Source organism: Malaclemys terrapin, chromosome 4, assembly GCF_027887155.1.
Source record: "Malaclemys terrapin pileata isolate rMalTer1 chromosome 4, rMalTer1.hap1, whole genome shotgun sequence".
Classification (NCBI taxonomy): domain Eukaryota; kingdom Metazoa; phylum Chordata; order Testudines; family Emydidae; genus Malaclemys; species Malaclemys terrapin.
In genome coordinates, this window is record NC_071508.1 from 37,768,004 (window position 1) to 37,781,605 (window position 13,602).

Below are 13,602 nucleotides of genomic sequence, written 5' to 3' on the forward strand. Positions count from 1 at the left end.
TAGAGAGGGCAAACAATGTATGAGTTTACTCTGTATAAGCTTTATGCAGAGTAAAACGGATTTATTTGGGGTTTGGATCCCATGGAAACTGAGTATCTGGGTGTTGGAGACAGGAGCACTTCTTAAGCTGTTTTCAGTTAAGCCTGCAGCTTTTGGGGGACCTGGTTCAGACCTGGGTCTGTGTTTGTAGCAGGCAAGCGTGTCTGGCACAACCAGGCAGGGCACTCAAGTCCCAAGCTGCCGGGGAGAACAGGCTCAAAGGTAGTCCCAGCACATCGGGTGGCAGTCCCAAAGGGGTTTTTGTGACCCAACCAGTAACAATTCCATTCAAATTTCTCACTGTGTTGGTCAGTTACCTAAAGCATCCCATCAGGAATCAGAAACATGTGACCTACGGACCTGACTAGGACAGAGTAAAATTTCAAACAACAAGTGTTACTCACTGAAAATAGAATTCATAGTTCATACTGCATTGGCTGTTTAACCACCATGTGAAGTGCAAATTTTACAAGCAAAAGCAGTCTGAAAGTCACTTTTGATGTATTCATAGTACTGAAGTTGGAATGTTTGTGGAAAGTGAACAAAAACAGTTTTGGATTTAACAAAATAATTATATGTGAATCTTCCCAGCCCTGCACCACTACTTGCTAAGCTCGGCTTTCAATACTGATTCCCCTTTTAATGCTGTCTCTTTCTGTTTCTGCCTCTGACCTATCACTGTTACCAAGCTCATTCCAGTCCATGATAAGCCTCTCAGATCAGGGTCCTTTGTCTTTTAAAGCTCTGTAAAGTGCCCTGTACGCTTACAACACTATATACACAATACATTTTGCAAGCAGTTGGTCCATAAAATGGTTAGGCCACTTTACGGGGTTTTTGTTGTTGTGGTTTATAAACATTTTTTTTTTAAATGATGGAGGTATTCATGTTTGCAATCAGATCATGAAACATCTGCAAATGTTACTTTTCACAGAACGTTTTATTACCTTTACATGGCAGCGGTAACTGCTTTGTTACATAAAACTGTGATCACAATGGGTAAACATTATTATTTATTCTATGTATTGCTGTAGCACCGAGACCCCAAATGAGATCAGGCCTCCATTGTGCTGGGCCCTGTACAAACAGGTAGTAAGGAACAGTCCTTGCCCCAAAGAGCTTACATGCTAAATAATAAATATAGTCGCAGTGTGTGTGTAGGAAGGTTCAGCGCTAGTCTGTTTTATCAACATTAAATAGAACACAAAGGAAGATAATACAAAGAAATTAGATCGGGATTCTCAAGCTCCGGGTCACAATCCCAAGAGGTGTTAGGGAATCACAACCACCCTGTCGTTATATTGCTTAGTGGTAAGCAGGTAATGGACAGAAGGGAGGAGGGTAAGAAAAGGGGGAAAGGTTAAGAACCAATAAAATAGATTAAAATTTAAAAGGCAGAGAAAAGGAGTTCTAAGACTCCTATCCATCCCGGATACACATGGGCATTACAGACCATACAGTCCCACCACACTGAGTGATATTAAATTACATATAGTTTGGCTAAGTCAGGGGTGGGCAAACTTTCTGGCCCAAGGACCACATCTGGGTATGGAAATTGTATGGCAGGCCATGCATGCTCATAAAATTGTGATTGGGGTGCGGGAGGGGGTGAGTGCTACAGTTAGGGGTGCCGGCTCTAGGGTGGGGCTGGGGATGAGAGGTTTGGGGTGCAGGAGGGTGCTCTGGGCTGGGATTGAGGGGGTTGGAGAGCAGGACAGGGATCAGGGCTGGGGCAGGGGGTTGGGGCATGGGGAGAGGCTCAGGGCTGTGGGCTCTGAGCAGCGCTTACCTCAAGCGGCTCCCGGAAGCAGAATCATGTCCCTTCTCCGGCTCCTACACAGAGGCGCAGCCAGGCGGCTCAGTACGCTGCCCCATCTGCAGGTACCAGCCCTGCAGCTCCCATTGGAGCACCAGAGGGGGCCATTGGAGTGTGTAGGAGCTGGAGCGGGACCATGCCGTGGCTTCTGGGAGCTGCGTGGTGCGGCCCCCGACCCAGCGCCCAAGCCGAAGTGCCAGAGCGGGGCTGAACTGCGTGGTGTGGCCCCCGACCCCACTCCCCAGCGGGAGCTTGCGGGCCAGCTTAGGGCTGTAGTTTGCCCACCCCTGATTTAAGTGTATGTTGACTCTGCAATCAAAGGCATGGTTGCACTACATGTAGAGATACAAGCAAGCTTTACTCTAGCTCAGGAATACTCAGAATTCAGTGGTTCCAGAGCCAAATTAGCAATCAACTTAAGTTCCCTCTAAGCTGTATGGCCACGCAGCAGGCTATCAAGGGCCACGCAGGCAGGGAGAGGGGCCCCTGGCCTAGCCCAGCCAGAGCTGCCGCAGTGAGGCACCTCTCACCTGGCCCCGAGCTGCTGTGGTGAGAGAGGGCTGGGGGAGTCCTCTCTCCCTGCCACACCTCTCTCCCTGCCACAGCCTGAGGGCAGCCTGCACTCCAAACCCCCCATCCCCGGCCCCACCCCAGAGCCCTCACCCCCAGCCGGAGCCCTCATCCCCCACACCCAAACCCTCTGCCCTAGCCCTGATCCCCCTCCCGCACCCCTCATCACCTGCCCCACCCTAGAGCCCGCGTCCTGAGCCGGAGCCCTCACCCCCTCACACCTCAACCCCCTGCCCCAGCCCTGAGCCCCCTCCCACAATCTGAAGCCCACACATCTCCTCCATACTGGTGCACATAAGAAAATTCATTCTGCGCATGGACGTAAAAAATTAGAGGGAACACTGCCATCAACATTACCCAAAAGAGCCAGAGTAGTGTGAATTCATTGTTTCCTTTACTATTTTTACATTATATATATATATATATATATATATATATATATATATATATTATTTTCACAACAAACGACTGACCAAATATTTTACAATTGGTAAAGAACATAGTAAAAGCATCCTGACTGGTTAATAATTAAAATCACACCGTGTTTTAATATCAGGTGCTACAAAGAGCTGCAGGAGACACATTAAAGAGCCACTTGTGGCTTCTGGAGCCTCAGTCTGAGTATCACTGCTATAGCTAGTACAAATACCAATAGCAGTGAAGTCAGAGAGGCCTGGGCTTCAGCATGGGTTTGTACAAGCACACACGGGGCCTTGGATACTTACTCAGGTGGCTAGCCCATGCTGAGTCCATGCTGCCGTGGCTTCACTGCTATTGGTACTTGCACCAGTTGGATTAAAGCTAGTTTGGGAGTGTCTACACACAATCACACCTCGGACTACAGTGTAGATATACCCTAAGGAATTCTAACAGCAAAGTAGGTGACCAGACCGAAGTATTTTGTGTATTGCTTTTACTATTACAGACTCTCTGTCAGAATCACTTTGAGCTACTTGCAGCCTCTGATGAAGCTATGAAGCTGTGTTGAACAACCTAATTTGACCTAACATTTCTAAAGGCAAAAGGGGAAACCGTACGTCTAACCTGTATTTGTTGCAAGAACAACATTAGCCCGGGTAAGGATTTCAGTCATAGCAGTTTCTTCTCGCTCCTTCAGCTCCTTTCTCAGTGCCTTAATCTCATTTCGGAACTGGCTTCTCTCCCCCTTGTCCTGGGTCTTTCTGGTTTTTGTCTGCACAATGGAAATCAAAAGCAGATGAAAAAGACAGCCTATAGTCCAATGGACTACCAGAGGAAATTTATAGTAGCCCATTTAACAATGAAAGCAGCAGAATCTCTGGTATAAATGCAATTTACTGAATTTCATTCAACAGCACTTTATTAAAAAAAAATAAAAGATTGCTCTATAGGCTTATGACTCCAACCCTAAAACCCTTATTCCCATGGTTATCATGTGACTAAGGTTTGCAGGATAGACTCTAGAACCTTAGACATGATCCACAGCCTAATCTTGATCTGCCCTAAATAATCTCGGTTACTCATTTCTGCAACCATTACTCCTTTCCCAGCACAAGGAGGCGGCAGGGGAGGAACTGAGAGACCATCAGAGTAACACCCTGTTCTCTGCTCTACACGGGACGCTGTAGCTATGAGTTTGCCCCTTACTCAGGACAGACTGGAAAGTTCCAATGTATCCTTCACACAGTAAGGCTACATGAGTTGTTTGCACTCGTCTAGCCTAAGCAGCAGCTTTAGACTTTTTAAAAACTGCCTTTACACTTTTATAAATGCTTTAGAATATACATTTTTAACAGAGAGGGAGTTTTTTTAGTTGCACCGATTTAAAAAAAATAAACCAGAGGTGCCTATAACATCCATGGCTGATCTCTGGTGGTTGTGGTGCATTGGCAAAGCCACCTGCCATTGCAATTCAGCTTGGAAGGACACCAAGCAATGATGCGCTCCCAAATGGAAAACAACTTTGGAATGGTTTTATCTCCCTGGTGGTCAAAACTTATTAGAAAGCTGGAAAGGCTACAAAAACTCCACTCACTCAAACTGCTGCAGTAAGTTGTTTGCTGTGGAAGGGAGTGGGTGAAAAGCAAACTTGGCTTTGACTATAGATACTATGCTGACTGGTGCCATAGGTGGCTAAGACAGACAGATACCAATTATGTCTCTTGCAGAACAGCAGGAAGCAGAGGGGAAATGGGAAAATCTATGGCCTCGGTAGATCGATGTTTACAGTTTGCTCTGCAGAAGGATCCTGTATGACTAAAACCGTTAGTAAAAGGTATAAGTGGAGTAACTGTATCCTGAAAACTGCTACTGCCATTAGAACGTGGAGAGCAGATTGGATCTGAGCACAGAAAGCAGTCAGGGGAGCCAGCTGCAGTGTGATGGGGCCCAGGCAATGGAGTAAATGTGGTAGAAGGGCCCCGAGGAACCCTTTGGAGTACACAGCATAAGGTAATAGAGTTCTGTTTTCTGCTCTTTGCTATTATCTTTGTCTTCATCTCCTGCACATAAAATCAGTGCACCTATGTGTCTCCATCAAAAAGTTATTTATTGCCGAGAGATCAAGGCCCCATTGTGCCAGCCATGCAAACGGAGGTACAGACAGTCCCCATCCTGATGAGCTTGCAGTCTAAAGAGACAAGACAGACAAAGGGACAGAACATACTAACAGAGTGATGATTTGCAAAGGGCATATTAATTCCATGAGTTTTTTTGGAGGGATGGGGGTTTTATTGGAATGGGATTAGCTAAATGGAGAGAGAAAGGTTGAAGGGGACAAGACAAGGGAGAGAAGAGTTAGGGGTGGAAGTAAAAGGATAAGAAGGGCAGGTGGAGTGAGGCTGAGGTGAAAAGACTGGTGGGGGGGGGGAAAGAGAGGCAAGAAAGCATCTGGAAGATCACCAATGCAGCCTCAATATGGTATCCTGTATTTTCAACAAACATCCCTGTTTGGCCATTCTCAGTATCTTCCCTTCAGATTTCCTCTCAAGAGGCCAAGACTAGCCAGCTGTGACACCTGGGGAGGGGCAAGGCATCTACCTCAGCTTCCATGTCAGCTCCAAAGTAGAGCAATTTGAACACTGCCCAATATCATGCTGCTCTTGGCACGATGACTCAATCGGGGGTGGGGGGAGGAGAACATAAATCTGGAGCATTGTTCTTCAGTGAGAGAAACTCTGGGGAAATTAAAGTACGGATGGTTTCATTGCCATGGGATCCAATCAGCAGGCCTTAAAAAAATCTTCTTGCTAACTCTGCATTTCGAGGATTAAGCATACGCCCAGTGCTTAATTTGTGCCAGGGCTGAGCCCCGGCACTCTGGGCTTGCCACATCAGTTATGAAAGTAAATAAACTGCCTGAGCCCCGGAACCTCTTTCATTACAATTAAAGCCCTGCATACACCCCTTTAAAGTCCTCCCTTCGGCAGCCATTTTGGAACACAGTTCATCAGCCACATCCATTCTCACGAGAGGAAGCAGAAAGGGAAACCCTAGTACCCATTTCCCCCTATTTTTCATTCTGCTGTAGGGAATCAGGAGAGTCAAGTGCTTGTCAGTCAAAATTTCCCATTTCCTCAACATACTTCCAAGGAAGCAAAGTTGAGGGGGAAAATTACCTACAAATTGGAAAGGTGTGAAATGACTTAAAACATAATGAAAACCTACAGCTTATAGATGTGAAAACAACCTAAGTCTCTGTTAAAGCAGATGCTAAGGGAAGCACTGTAGCTACTGGAAACCCATTCATTTTACAGGACAGACCCCTGGTTGTGGACACTTATCTATCTATCCATGGAACAAAGTCCTTTCCTGCCCCAGTGTCAACCTGCAGGAACCTGAAAGAAAAAGCTACCAGGAGACCTGCCTATCTAGTGAGGTTCCTGCCTCTATGGCAAATACGTTCAAAGGCAGCAACAGAAATGCAAGATGATGAATAGCCTCAATTGAAAAACTTAAGTAAGCTGCTGCCGTAGCGATAGCTGCAGATGAATGATTATGGATTCAGTAGCCACAGTCAATCTGCACTATCTATATAGTAAAAATGCGTTGCCTTGTCTCCAGCCTTGCAAAGAAAGTCTGAAGAGTCTTCTGCTTTGGAGCAAAACCTTCCAGCTTTGCTGGCAAAAGTCAGCATTTTATTGTGGTGGAGGAGGAAGGAAAGCAGAGATACAAAAAATGGCCTTGGATGCTTTCACTTCACAGCTGCAGATTTTAGCTGCTACTGGAGATGTTAAAAGGAGTCATGAGCTTAGGGAATGCCGAGAACAAAAAAAGGAAGTGAAGTGATTAGTCATGGGGGAACTAGATAACAGATCTAGGCAGACATGACACGATTTATGTTGTGCTGGGATACAAGGATACCTCAAGCGTTTCGCTGTGTGAGACGGGAATATCTTCCAGCACAGTGTGTTAGTGAGATTGTAAAGCCATCCTGTGCCATGTCATCGTTGGGGGGAAAACATTAATCTGCACTGAAATGTTTTATCCCAATTAAAAGAGCCGCATTCTAAATTAAATTAAAAATAATTACATTAAAATCATAATGGGAGGATGTATCAGGGCAACCAGAACTATCATTCTGAAGTTATTTAACGATGTGACTGTGTCTCTGCCTTTTCAGTGTAAAAGGTAGTACTGGAGAAAGGTGCCAGACCGACTGTTTGGGAGGCTGCAGTGGCTAGCCACAGACCACGGGCAATACAGCACACTCTTCTCTGCTGTGCCCTGCCAAGATGTCTCAATCATCACCCGGATGGACCAGCTCTAGCCATAAAGGCCCATTCCAGTCAATGGAGCAGCTCCCACTGACTTTGAATCAGGTTCTAACGCAGGTATTCAGTCTTCTCCACCACCACTCAATCCATGGCCTTTCTACTGAGTCTGTCAACAAGGTTGATGACTGTGCCGATGTGGACCACCTAGCCCTTTCACAGGGAACACACTAACCAGCACTTAACGCACTGCTGGCACTTCACAAATATAAATGGAACGGTAGCAATTGACCATCAATTCTAGTCTTGGATTGTATTTGAACCGCCGACCTAGATGTGAACAACTAAATATCCCATTACGAGCCCTCTGGACTATTCAGATCGTTAATTAGGTCTTCTCTCTTTTCGGAAGTATCCAAATGATAAAATGGCATGGAATAACTCAGTTCTGAGAGCAGGCTGTAGCTTTTAAAAGTGCGTAACATGCAATTAAATAGACCACAGTGGTGACGTGCCAGGAGACAACCACAATCACTGACAATTCGCAGAAGGGAGGGTTTGCTAGCCATTTTATGAGGAGCTTGCTTTTATGTGTTTCACTTGTTAGCAGGACAAAGATCTCCTCAACACAAGGACACTCAATACCCACATGGGCTTTGTCCATGATTGGATACCATTACAACAGGCTGCCATGTGAGAATCCCATTCACTCACTCCTTGGGCTCACAGGGCTTAGCAGGGATAGGCTGAGACTAGGGAAGTATGCTGCACAAGTCCCCTGCGGTCAGTATGCTGATTTGTGTCCATGAGCCATAACTGGAGCCTCAACTAGCCCTCCATGGCCAGGAAGAAGGACATTGTGCTACTGAGTCGGAATTGGGCAAAAAAGGTGAAATCCTGAAAGGCCCCCTGCCCACCAAAATGTAATAAGAATATTTCTCTCTTCTACAGAGCTTAGATCTCACACCTCTTTCCCCAGGATGAGGAATTAGCTCACTCAGGATAGGGGAAATGACATTCCCAATGTCACACAGCACAGGTGAGGATAGAATCCGGGGCTCTCAGACCACTGCCCTGTCCCCTGGACCCCACTGTCTCCTTATTCTCACAGGAGGGAAGAAATCAGGCTCTAATCATGAATATATTCTCGCATGAGAAATCTAAGGAACACTGTGAAAACAGCTCGTGTCAGGGTCTCAGCGTTCGAAAGATGGAAATGGATTCATTAATACTAAGTGTTCTTTTGGCATACAAAGCACAGCAGTCATAAGCGTTATGGAAAGGGCAGCTAAAGATTTTTTCTTTTAGACCTGTAGTAAACAGATTACACAGAGAGTTTTCCACAGTGCATTACTTTTAACCCTTCACTGCCTTGGAATGATCTGCAACTGCTAAGCAAAGGGAAACCTCCAGCCTCTCTGAATCCTATACACTCCAATTGAATGACCCATAGATCCAAAGTCATCACCAGGTCTCACTTTTATGGATGTAGGATACTTACAGCTGAAATGCAGGATTAGAAGCAAGAGGAAAACCAAGGACAGGGTGAGCCAGTTACTCAGTGAGGGGGGGAAACAATAACAGAAAATGTGGAAAGGGCAGAAGTGTTAAATGACTTTTTTTGGTTCGGTTTTCACCAAAAAGGTTAGTAGCAATTGGACATCAAACATAGTGAATGCCAGTGAAAATGAAGTAAGATCAGAGGCTAAAATACAGAAAGAACAAGTTAAAAATTACTTAGACAAGTTAGATGTCTTCAAGTCACCAGCGCCTGATGAAATATATCCTAGAATACTCAAGGAGCTGACTGAGGAGATATCTGAGCCATTAGTGACTATCTTTGAAAAGTCATGGAAGATAGGAGAGATTCCAGGGACTGGAAAAGGACAAATATAGTGCTCATCTATAAAAAGGGAAATAAGGACAACCCAGGGAATTACAGACCAGTCAACTTAATTTCAGTACCGGGAAAGATAATGGAGCAAATAATTAAGGAATCAATTTGCAAACATCTAGAAGATAATAAGGTGATAAGTAACAGTCAGCATGGATGTGTCAAGAACAAATCGTGTCAAAACAACCTAACAGCTTTCTTTGACAGGGTAACAAGCCTTGTGGATGGGGGGAAGCAGTAGATGTCGTATACCTTGACTTTAATAAGGCTTTTGATACTGTCTCACATGACCTTCTCAAACAATCTAGGGAAATACAGTGGTTCACAGTCAAGTTGGAAGGGCATAACAAGTGGGGTCAGTTCGCTTCAATATCTTCATCGATGATTTAGCAAATGGCATAGAGACTACATTTACAAATTTGCAGACGATATGAATCTGGGAAGGGTTGCAAGTGCTTTGGAGGATAGGATTAAAATTCACAATGATTTGGACAAACTGGAGAAATGGTCTGAAGTACAGAGGATGAAATTCAATAAGGACAAATGCAAAGTACTCCACTTCGGAAGCAACAATCAGTTGCACACATACAAAATGGGAAATGACTGCCTAGGGAGGAGTACTACAGAAAGGGATCTGAGAATCATAGTTGAGCACAAGCTAAAGGAGTCAACAGAGTAACACTGTTGAAAAAAAAAAAAAAAAAAAAAAAAAAAAAGGAAGCATCATTCTGGGGTGTATTTGCTGGAGTGTTGGAAGCAAGACACAAGAAGTAATTTTTCCGCTATACTCTGCACTGATTAGACCTCAACTGGAGTACTGTGTCCAGTTCTGGGTGCCACATTTCAGGAAAGATGTGGACAAATTGGAGAAAGTCCAGAGAAGAGCAACAAAAATGATTAAAGGTCTAGAAAACATGACCTATGAGGGAAGATTGAAAAAAGTGGGTTTGTTTAGTCTGGAGAAGAGAAGACTGAGAGGGGACATGATAACCTTTTATGTACTTGAAAATTGTTACAAGGGGGAGGGGGAGAAAATGTTCTCCGTAACATCTGAGGATAGCACAAGAAGCAATGGGCTTAAACTGCAGCAAGGGCAGTTTAGGTTGGACATTAGGAAAATCTTCTTGTCAGGGTGACTACACACTGGAATAAATTGCCTAGGGAGGCTGTGGAATCTCCATCTTTGAAGATTTTTAAGAGCAGGTTAGACAAACACCTGTCAGGGATTGTCTAGATAATACTTAGTCCTTTCAGGAGTGCAGGGACCGGACTAGATGAACTCTCGAGGTCCCTTCCAGTCCTATGATTCTATAATTATTCAAAGTATCATTTTAAGATTCCTGCACTACAATTTATTTGTAATAAATTTTGGATTTGTTTCCTACATTTGATGTCAACAAAATGAGGGGTTTGATGCTATATTATAGGTTATAGCTTCCCATAGCGAATGCATTGAAAGTAGGAAGAAGTCATAACAGCGCTGTAAGAGTGATATTTTGGTGCATATTCACATCAACCCAGAACATTGTCTGCAATATAAATGTGATCTAGAGAGTAAATCTGTTGACAGTGGAATGGGACACATACGAATGCCTGGTCAATATCCTTCCTGATATCTGCCACTATCTGGGCATTATCGCCACGTGCCAAGACTGCATCCAGGGAATGATGCTGGATGGTCTCCAGTAGACGAGCAGGGTGACCAAGACGCAATATCTTCTCCTTGTAGCCAGCCAGTCTTTCCACCAGATTATCCACCGCAATGTTAGAGGGAGCACAACACAGGACCTTGGAGACAAAACAAAGTGCTAATTAACTTCAAACACTGAACTGCTGAGGATTGCAAAGCCTCTGATTAAGAGCATTTAAAGTAACGATAGTCTCACCACTGCACAGAGGGGGGAAGAGGTGATTTTCTGAATGCAGCTAAGAGGAAAGGCAACAGTTTAAATCTATAGCTTCAAACTACTGCTGGAAATACGCATGTACACAACACAAAACAGTGCAAGATTTTAAACAATTACCTACAGTCCATGTCTTCAGACTTCATTTAGGCCCCGTGTACACTTGGGATTTGCCCCAGTTCCAGCCATCCACATCGCTGTATATTTTCAACCGATAGTACAGGCAGATGAAGCTGCTACTTGCACCAGAAGAACTTATCCTGGTTTCAGCCAATGGCTAGAATTGGGGGAAATCTCTGGAGTCGACAAGGCCTTTGATTCCAAAGTACAGACACCCTGTATGCTCAAGTATCAGGGGGTAGCCGTGTTAGTCTGCATCTACAAAAACAACAAGGAGTCTGGTGGCACCTTAAAGACTAACAGATTTATTTGGGCATAAGCTTTCGTGAGTTAAAACCTCACTTCTTCGGATGCATCCGAAGAAGTGAGGTTTTAACTCACGAAAGCTTATGCCCAAATAAATCTGTTAGTCTTTAAGGTGCCACCAGACTCCTTGTTGTTCCTGTATGCTCAAATAATGTAAATGACAACATGTAAATGTACATACTATAGCTACAGCACTAGCATTAGAATTATGGACTGGTTGGCTCAAGCAGATAGGGCCCTTTTCTCTCAGGTGTCAAAGCCTGGGCTCTCTGAAGATGATTAGTGCCTACTCAATATGCTGCTCCCCCTTTCCCCCCCTCCCTGGGTGCCATGCAAGTGACTTAACATTCTCAAGAGAACCCCATAGTAGGACGAGAGCTGGCTTCTTGGCCCCTGATAGATGTGTACTGTTGCCAAAAATCACCATTTCATAAGGATTCAGAACTAGAATGTTTTATAAAACTTACAGCAGTGTATATTTAGTGAGCAAATATGGAAAGCCACCCCCATTTCACACAGCCCACAAATGTGACATTTCACCAGCTGGAGGGGAAGGGTGGTCCTGTGGTTAGACACTGAACTGGGAATCAAAAGATGTGGGGGGTCAATTCCCACCTCTCCCACAGATTTCCTGTGTGAAGTTGGGGAAGTCTCTTAATCTCGCTGTGCCTCACGTCTTCATGTGCAGAACGAGGAAAACAACACTACCCTACCTCATATGGGTGGGCAAGAATAAACCATTCATGTTTGTAGGGCAGTCATACCACACTGACTGCAGTCATTGGGGCAGAGACTTTCTTAGACTACATGCACATACAGCACCAAGCACAATGGGGCCACAGTCTTAGTTGGGAACTCTGGGTACGACTGTAAGATAAAGAATACAAATCCAGGCATTGCTAGAGTGCCCATCATCGTAGTGTCCAGACAACGTAAACCACTGCTTCCAAGTGGACCTAGTACATGGGGTAAAACGTGTCAGGTGCTGCCCAATGCATCAGAGACGTCACTCAAAGGCACTGGCGCATAGGAGTACTGCCACACCTCCTGGCTTGAAGTGGTTTCCATTATATACCAGGTTTACAGTTTGGTTCAATGGCTCTCAGCACCCCTCACTATACAAATTGTTCCAGCACCCCTGCACTGGCGCATACATACACACACACACACACTTTTTTCTTTTTAATATCAACTCCCCCGACTAATGCCGCTGGTATGTGAGTCAACATAGAAGCTACAGTGGAATGCAGCAGGGATGGGCAGCAATAAAGAATTCCACAGCTCAATGTGTCTGATTAGTTGGCAAAATAAGCATATCCCTAGTGACTCTGGCATCTCTCACTCACTTTCAGGCCTTGCTGCGCAGCTTGAAGTATTAGCTCGACCACGGTAGTGGTTTTGCCAGTGCCGGGTGGTCCATGGATGATGGCAAGTTCTTTCTGTGCCAGCGAGAAGGAAACAGCCTCCCTCTGGGAGACATCCAGCGATTCATTATAGAATTTTAGAGGCTCTGTGAAAACAGCAAGAGGATCATTCAGATGTCAGCTACACATTTGGGCATTTGCAAAAGAATGAATACACAAGTACAAATAAAAGATGTTCTTGGTAGCTGACATGAACCAGGCTGACAATGAGAATAACATTTCTAGCGAGCGAGGCAAGCTGTTTAACACCCTGGGGACTAACACTTGAAACTTGGATTTCTTTCAAAAATGATAGGTTACACGCATTTTCCTGATCATCCTTGGTTTGTTATCTTGGGCATGCTTCAGAGGGAATGTGTACTATTTTTCCAGATAGCTTGTTATCAAAACACTGCTGCACTGGATAGCATTTAAAGGAGCAGTCTACTTATGGGAAAACCAAAGGGTTTTTGTTGTTGTTAAAGGGACCAGAAATGTTTTGATTACATTAAAAATTCAGTGAGAGAAAATTCACGATTTTATTTTTAATTTAATCATTCCTCTGCTGGTTATTGAATCCACACACAAGAGCATTGTGTTAGCAACCAGGAGAAGCAGAAAAATTACACTGGCTGTAAACAAAAGTAAAACAGACCAGCCTAGTTTCACTGCACAATCCCAAGCAAACAGCATAAATGGTGAAAAAGAAAATTAGATTTTCAAATCTCTTTCAGTTCTAATTATCTAAGATGTTACTAGCAACACAGGAAAAGGAAAACTAATGTGTGACTTTTATCTTGACTGTGCTCTTAATTTCAAAATATGGGATTCTTCTCTTATTTCTACAAGCAGTTTATTT

At 44.4% G+C, this 13,602-nt stretch overlaps 1 protein-coding gene across 1 annotated transcript in view; it reads right to left on the bottom strand.

Moving 5' to 3' along the window:
• The window catches only part of IGHMBP2 (immunoglobulin mu DNA binding protein 2), an 88,549-nt gene that overhangs the window by 51,043 nt on the left and 23,904 nt on the right, over nt 1-13,602 (bottom strand). Inside the window, exons 5-7 of the mRNA XM_054026056.1 lie at nt 12,687-12,850; nt 10,598-10,798; nt 3,470-3,617 (exon numbers count right to left, since the gene is read on the bottom strand). Of these exons, the coding sequence (XP_053882031.1) occupies nt 3,470-3,617; nt 10,598-10,798; nt 12,687-12,850 (513 nt within the window). The remainder of the gene's footprint in view (nt 1-3,469; nt 3,618-10,597; nt 10,799-12,686; nt 12,851-13,602) is intronic.